Consider the following 8,170-nt stretch of genomic DNA (forward strand, 5'->3'; position numbering starts at 1 on the left):
CACATATCTCTCCGTGTTACAGCTGTTACATGATGAATCACATCCATCACACTCATCCATCACCGATCCACTGCCTACGAGTCTTTTACTACTGGTCCTCGCTACGTTACTTTGTCTAGGCTTGTCCCTTGCTACAAAAGGGATTGGGCCACTTTGCTGCTAATGTTGCTACTACTGTTACTTTGTTGTTGTTGCTACTGTTGTTACTTTGCTTCTGTTGCTACTTCTGTTCCTTCCTACTCCACTGTTACTCGTTGCAAGATCTTTTCTGACACTGTTGTCGGGGAAGAATAGTTGCTCGTCAATGTACCTTTTTCTGGCGCCATTGATACAATAGCTAGGAATAGTCTGCCTTGTCAACAGATCGTTTCTGGCACCGTTGCTATCATACTACTTTGCTACTGATACTTTGCTTGCAGACACTAATATTTCAGGTGTGGTTGAATCTAACACACTCAGCTGCTAATACTCGAGAATATTCTTTCGCTTCCCTTGTGTGAACCAACAAATTTGGGTTATATACTCTACCCTCGAAAACTGTTGTGATCCCATACACTTGTGGGTCATTAGAGCATGAAGGGGAACTGGGCCCACGAACCCTTTGTGCTTAGGAGTTAGACCGGCGGGCTAGCCACTCTGTTGAGTCTTAGGTGGGGCTGCGACATGTCGATATTACGAGGCCGGGCATGACCCAGAAAAGTGTGTCCGGTCAGAGTGTTATCGAGCGTGACGGGAAATGTGGTGCACCCTTGCAGGGATGAAAATTAACTATTCGGATAGCCGTGTCCACGGTTACAGGACGACTTGGAGTTGTGCCCTGATTTTATACAACTACAATTGTTACTTAACTGGAATTAGTTGCCTCGGGATTGCTTCCTCGCAGGGAGTCGAGGGAGGATCTCTCGGCATGACCTCACTTTAATATTGCTGCAACAATATGGCTATTAATTGTGTTACACCTGTTCTACTCTCGTCTATTGCTGCAAGACCCTGAAGATGCTAGTCTTTGATAGGACTAGGCCTTCTCTCTCTATTCTCGCATTGCTGCAGTCAGTCCACATATAAACACCCCCCTTCTTTGATACTGATGCATACTTAGAATAGTTCTGATGTAAGACTTGCAAGTACTTTGGATGAGTACTCACCGTTGCTTTGCTCCCTCTTTGTTCCCTTGATCCGTTGCTGCGACCAGATGATGGAGCCCAGGAGATGGAGGTCTCCTGCCGACACCTGCCACCCCGATGGTGACTTCTTCATGGAGGCCGCTGAAGACCAGGAGTAGTTTAGGAGGTTCCCAGGCAGGAGGCCTCGCCTCGTTCGATCGTGTTTCTTATGTGCTAGCCTTCTCTAAGGCACCCCCATGTTTTATGTCTATACTCAGATATTTGTTGCTTCCGCCGACTATGTGTTTATCGAGCTTCTGTATTCTAGCCCTCGAGGCCCCTGGCTTGTAATAAGAAGCTTGTATTGTTTTATTTGTGTCTAGGGTTGTGTTGTGATATCTTCCCGTGAGTCCTTGAGTTTGATCATACGCATTTGCGTGTATGATTAGCGTATGATTAAACGGAGGGCATCACAGAACATCTCTATGTTGATGATATCAACTATATGACTCATATTCAACCTTTCGGTCTCTTGTGTTCCAAGGCCATGTCTATACATGCTAGGCTCATCAAGTTTAACCCGAGTGTTCCGCATGTGCAACTGTCTTGCACCCGTTGTATGTGAACGTAGAGTGTATCACACCCGATCATCATGTTGTGTCTCGAAACGATGAACTTTTGCAACGGTGCACACTCGCGGAGAACACAATTTTATCTTGAAATTTTAGTGAGGGATCACCTTATAATGCTACTGTCCTCCTAAGAAAAATAAGGTGCATAAAAATGATTAACATCACATGCAAATCATAAGTGACATGATATGGCCATGAACTTGTGCTTTTGATCTCCATCTTCAAAGCACTGGCATGATCTCCATCGTCACCAGTGCCACACTATGATCTCTATCATCATGATCTCCATCATTGTGCTGCCATCGAGGTTGTCGTGCTAACTATATTGTTGCTACTAAAGCTACTGAAATAGCGATAAAGCAAAGCATCACCAAGCGCAAAATAATTAAAGACAACCCTATGGCTCCTGTCGGTTGCCGTAGCATCGACATGTAAGTCGTTATTTAACTATTACAACATGATCATATCATACATCAAATATATCATGTCATTTCTTTGGCCATATCATATCACAACATACCCTGCAAAAACAAGTTAGGCGTCCTCTAATTTGTTGTTGCATATTTTACGTGGCTGTTATGGGTATCTATCATCATTGCATCTTACTTACGCAAAACCACAACGGTGATATACAAGTTGCTATTTAACCTTCTCCAAGGACTGGCTCTGTCAGATCCGATTCAACTAAAGTAGGAGAAACAGACACCCGCCAACCATCTTTATGCAACAAGTTGCATGTTAGTCGATGGAACCGGTCTCTCGTAAGCGTACGAGTAATGTTGGTCTCGGTCGCTTCATCCAACAATACCGCCGAATCAAGAAAAGACTAAGGAGGTAAGCAATCTGAATATCAACACTCACAAACTCCTTTGTGTTATAATCGAGATTTCATCTACGCATAGACCTAGCTCATGATGCCACTGTTGGGAAACGTCGCATGGGAAACAAAAAAATTCCTACGCTCACCAAGATCAGTCTAGGAGATGCACATCTACAAGAGGAGAGATTGTATCTACATACCCTTGTAGGTCGCTTAGCGTAAGCGTTAAGAAACTCGATTGCTATAGTCGAACGTCTTCGCGATCCTATCACGATCCGTTCCGCGAACTCCCGATCAAGTGTCGAATGGACGACACCTCCGCATTTAGCACACGTACAACTCCATGACGTCTTTGCCTCCTCGATCCAGAAAGCGAAGGCAGAGTGGTAGATGGATCCCCCGGCAACACGACGATGTGATGGTGGTGGTGGTGGTGTTGTCCCGGCAGGGCCTCACCTAAGCACTACCAGAAAAACTAGAGGAGAAATTGATCTAGGGAGAGAGAGAGGCGCCAAGGGCTTCGTGTGTACTCTTGGGGCGCCCCCTCCCCCTCTATATATTGGTGGAGGGGCGTGGGGAACAGCCCTTCCAAGCCCTAGGGCGGAGCCAAGGGGGGAGGAGCTGGAATCTTAGTCCCCTTCCTTCCCTTCCATACAAAGGTGGACTTTCCACCTTTCCTAACTGCATGGGCCTTGAGGGACTTGTGCACTTGTCCCAATAAGGCCACGACGTCTCCCATCAGCCCATGCAAACCCTTGGGATGTGGTGGAACTCTTGATGGACTTCCAGACTCCTCCGGAAGTTTCTAGAACCATCTAGAAGCTTCCTAGTACAATACCGTAAAAACCGAAATTTTTCCTCAGCCAAAATAAGACTTACCATATATAAATATTTACCTCCAGACCATTCTAGATATCCTCATGACGTCCGGGATCTCATCCGGGACTCCTAACAACTTTCGGTTACTACCACACATAATTCATTAATACCAAATCATCACCAAACCTTAAGTGTGCAGACCGTGTGGGTTCGAGAACTATGCAGACATGACTGAGACACTCTCCGTCCAATAATCAATAGCGGGACCTGGATGTCCATATTCGCTCCTACATATTCTACGAAGATCTTTATTAGTTGAACCACTATGTCAAGGATTCAATCAATCCCGTATATTGTTCCCTTTGTCTATCGGTATGTTACTTGCGCAAGATTCGATCGTTGGTATCTCCATACCTAGTTCAATCTCGTTACCGGCAAGTCTCTTTACTCATTCTGTAATACAAGATCACGTGAGTACCTCCTTAGTCACATTGGTTGCAAGCTCCTTGTGATGTTGTATTACCTAGTGGGCCCTAGAGATACCTCTTCGTCATACAGAGTGACAAATCGCAGTACCGATTCATGCCAAGCCAACAGACACCTTGAAAGATACCTGTAGAGCACCTTTATAGTCACCCAGTTACTTTGTGACATTTGATACACATAAGGCACTCCTCCGGTGCCCGGAAGTTTCATGATCTCATGGTCATAGAAACAGATACTTGACATGCAGAAAACAGTAGCAATAAACTGACACGGTCACATGCTACATTCATAGTTTGGGTCTTGTCCATCACATCATTCTCCTAATAATGTGATCCTGTTATAAAATGACAACTCATGTCTATGGTCAGGAAACCTTGACCATCTTTAATCAACGAGCTAGTCCTTTAGAGGCTCACTAGGGACAGTGTGTTGTCTATGTACCAACACATGTATTTGAGTTCCCAATCAATATAATTATAGCATGGATAATAAATAATTATCATGAACAAGGAAATATAATAATAACTAATTTATTATTGCCTCTAAGGCATATTTCCAGTAGTCATGGGTCCACATTGATGGATGTAACATAGATACATAGTGATCCATTGGACACTCGATATAACATAGATACATTCAAACAATTTTCATCGAAGCAAACATTGCATCAAAAGTAACGCAAATCAAAACAAGTCATTACAAATAAAATGGAGATGAGATGAAGTAAACCCTAGTTCGGATGAGTAGAACTCCATGAGATTGGGAATAACACTTGGGATGCGTGCACACCTTCTTTGCTGAGCTAGAACAGCGCACCGATGTTCCAAGGGGTGGTGACCATGCCTCCGTGGGATGCGACAGGGGGTGGGATGGTGGCTCAGGCACGAGAGATTTACTCACCCTAGAGATCGGGACGTGGTGTGGGTGAAATGCGCCGCTAGTCCACGAACTCAAATTGATTGCACACTTTAGGCCATCAACTCAGAAAGTGGTCGTATTTAGTCCACAAACTCGTTTATTTGATCAAATAAGGCCAAAACCGATTAGAGATGAGAAAAAACGGCCACATTAGTGCCACGTGAGGGGCTCTTAGACCGTTGGACTAACTAATTTTTGCAGGTACCTATTTGCAAACTTGTCGGTTTTTCTAAGTTATCTTAGCTAAATGGCATATAGAGTAAAAAAGAACCTGGATTGCAAGCGACTCGAACCTACAACCTCTCAAAGTTAGCAAGAAACCGCAAACTGTTGGTACACAATCCAACTTGTTTAATTAGTGCCAGCCGACGTTATATATAATTATATATTCATGTAGAACGAGGAGATTTCATGCAATCACCTTTTTGTTTCTTTTTTTGTGGCTCGATCCCATGGAATCACCTGCTCAATTTCCTTCTAGTGTTGGACGATAGATTTTCTTATATCTACAAATCCTATCAAGTACCTATTAGCTCGTTTACTGTCTTTGACATTAATTCTTTGGAAATAATAATTTTCTTATAAAAAATATAACGCTATTGTGCACGGAAAGGTTAATGTCAACGTAATTATAGTAACATATATAGTCGGGCGCAACTTATTAGACAACTAGCAAAAGAGCCCGTGCGTTGCAACGGGATAAAAAGAAAACACTCTTCGACATAAAAAGGAACAAACACAAAAAAAGGAAACCCCCCTCCCCCATGAACCAGCCCAACTGGTCGGCCCACCTAACAAGCCGGCCCAGCCGCCACTAACTCCCCCTGGGGGGCACCGACACCCCACCCCGCCCCCACTCGCCCCCGCAACCCCCTCTGCTCCCGATCCAGATCTGGATCGGGGCAGAGTGCCCCACGTCGGCGCTCCCCTCCCAGGCTCCCAGCCAGCGATTGGTCGCCCCGCTCCACTGCCGGCCACCACCTTCCCTCACCACAGCGCCAGCCCCTGCGAAAATAATCAGTATGTTCGTTCACTAATAATAACATACCTTGTAAGAAAAAGAGACATGATGATGGAACGAGACTGTCCTGGCCAGTTAGTTCATAGCATTGAGAGCTTGTTTCGTTATCCTTGATGTAATCCCAGTTGTCCAACTTGACGAAACAACTCAGGTCTTCACAAAACAGTGCCCTCGCATGTTTCCTCCGAAGCTCGCTGAGTACGGACACTTGTCAACCAGGTCCCACCACCAGCCAGGCTACTCAGAATCTGGATTAGAGTCCTCATTCAGGATATTGGCTCCAGACACAATTGTACTATTCATTTCTTTGCTGAGCACTCGAGGTCTAGCATCAGCCGCGCCACCAGTTCTCCTTCTTTCCCTTGGCTGCATCAACCGCTATGATTCTGACCTCAAACCAATTGAGCTGATGCATCTCTTGGAATAACTCCAGGCTTCAATACGCTTGTCAAAGACAGTGCCTTTCCTGGGTCTGTAGTTCTTAACTATAGCTATCAACTGAAAAAAAACAGAAAGCACACCAGCATTGACAAAAAGAAGGTTCTACAAAGAATCAAGGCATTTGGAAGGTCATGTGAGTGCATATATGTAGAAGGAGTATGTTCGAGTATATGAAAATTATAGTAGGAATTTAGTTCTGGGTCCTTGTTATTACAGGTTGTTTATGCCACTAAATTTTTATATACTGCAATTGAAATGTAATTAAAGGGCACAGTAGCTCTGGAAACTAAAATGTGTCAATTACTGGAAATTATTTTGAAGTTACTAACTACTATGATTGTCATCAGAAATTAGACGCTTTGTATGCTATTCTACTGAATACATGACCTGCAAAAATGGTTAAGAGATGTGATAATCAGATATAGCCCCATCATTTGACATAAGGTTTTTGCCCAAGTTAATACTCCCTCTGTAACTTAATATAAGATGCTCTTTGACACTACTATAATGCCAAAAAATGTCTTATACTAAGTTACGGAGGGAGTAGCAGTTAAAAGCACATCCATTTGAATTGGAGAAGGCCGAGGCCAAAGTTCTTCAGAACACCAACACCAGTTTCAGAAAGAAGCAGCAAAGAACGCAAAAACAGAAGTACAACGGAAAAAACAAATTGTTTTGGGTTATTTATTTATGCATAATTCACAACGTGGTATCATTCACAGTATTTCAGCTATAAGCACCATATATGATTAACAGCTTTGTCTACAAATCCAGGAAAAATCATTAGCAAGGTGTAAGCCAAATATGGCCTACATCGGTCAAGATGAGTGCGTTCATGGCTTGGGCTGCTCCCTGTTGAGCTCCCTGTTGGGCCTCTGCGGCGCATTCTTGGGGTTGGTGAACCATGTCGTGTAGAGGAACTGCTTGTGAGGCCCGTCATGGTCGCAGATGGGCCTGAGCTTCTGCTTCTCCCTCATCCACCGCAGCATGATCTTCATCTGCCTCTTGCTTGTCAAACCACTCAGCCCTATGTCCTGAAGGAAATTTAACACACCTCAAGTTCTGAATTGCAAGGAATCCAAAGTGACTCTCTAACCCATTGCAAGGACAGAGAGGACACTGTCCGTCCAGCCAAGTTGACAGAAAGACATTCCGTCGAACAGGTTCTGTGCGTGCGCGCAGAGATGAATCTTACAGGAGCTTCAGAAGAAACGGTACCTTGACGTGATCCCAAATGTCAGAGATGGTGAGGGGGTCGTGCTCCTTGACGACGTCGCAGATGGTGCGAGTGATGGACTGCGCGTGCTCCGGCGCCGTCGTGAGCCGCTCGGGCGCCATGGCCGCCGCCGGAGAGCGGCGCCTCCTCGTCGGCCTCCTCCTGCTGGCCCTGATGGTCTCCGCGCACTGCCTGGACGGCGGGGGCCACCACGGCCCGCGACTGAAGCGGTGGCGCAAGAAGCGCGAGATCCACTGCCCCGTCAAGACGGTGATGGTGGTGGTCATGGAGAACCGCAGCTTCGACCACGTCCTCGGCTGGCTGTGCGCCACCCGCCCCGACATCGACGGCCTCACCGGCAAGGAGTCCGACCCGTCCTCCCCGGAGATCTTCGTCACCGACAAGGCCAGCTAGGGAGGGGCGTTTCCTCCCCGGAGATTTTCGTGACCGACAAGGCCAGCTAGGGACGGGTGTTTCTATAAAAACGAAACGTTTTTTAACTACACAAAGGACTGTGGGTTAATTTCTCTGAAATAGAAGGTTTTTTTTGTAAAACTGCCACGACGGACGACACAAGCGTTGTGCACTTTATTATTAGGGGAGATTCAAGTTGTGTTCCAATGGTCGGGAGCTAGTTGCCAACTCCTATAGGCTGTAGGTTCAAATCACGTCGAAGGTGTTTTTGTTTTATTTTCTTTATATGCCATTAGTTAA

General features: G+C 45.4%; 1 protein-coding gene across 1 annotated transcript; it reads right to left on the minus strand.

Annotated features, from left to right (window-relative positions):
• Nucleotides 1–6,892: 6,892 nt before the first annotated feature.
• LOC123429635 lies at nt 6,893–7,936 on the minus strand. The gene is made up of 2 exons (XM_045113653.1): nt 7,459–7,936; nt 6,893–7,274 (listed from the first exon to the last, which is right to left on the minus strand). The coding sequence occupies exons 1-2, from the start codon at nt 7,798–7,800 to the stop codon at nt 7,074–7,076; spliced, it is 543 nt and encodes a 180-aa protein (XP_044969588.1). The 5' UTR covers nt 7,801–7,936; the 3' UTR covers nt 6,893–7,073.
• Between the last annotated feature and the right edge of the window lie 234 nt (nt 7,937–8,170).

This window comes from Hordeum vulgare, chromosome 2H (assembly GCF_904849725.1).
Source record: "Hordeum vulgare subsp. vulgare chromosome 2H, MorexV3_pseudomolecules_assembly, whole genome shotgun sequence".
Lineage (NCBI taxonomy): Eukaryota > Viridiplantae > Streptophyta > Magnoliopsida > Poales > Poaceae > Hordeum > Hordeum vulgare.

Excerpts from the sequence above, each read along its gene's own strand:
- LOC123429635 (XM_045113653.1), bottom strand. The coding sequence starts at position 7,800 with ATGTCGGGGCGGGTGGCGCACAGCCAGCCGAGGACGTGGTCGAAGCTG. Across the intron at positions 7,275-7,458 it reads ACATTTGGGATCACGTCAAG|GACATAGGGCTGAGTGGTTT; the intron begins GTACCGTTTCTT and ends AATTTCCTTCAG.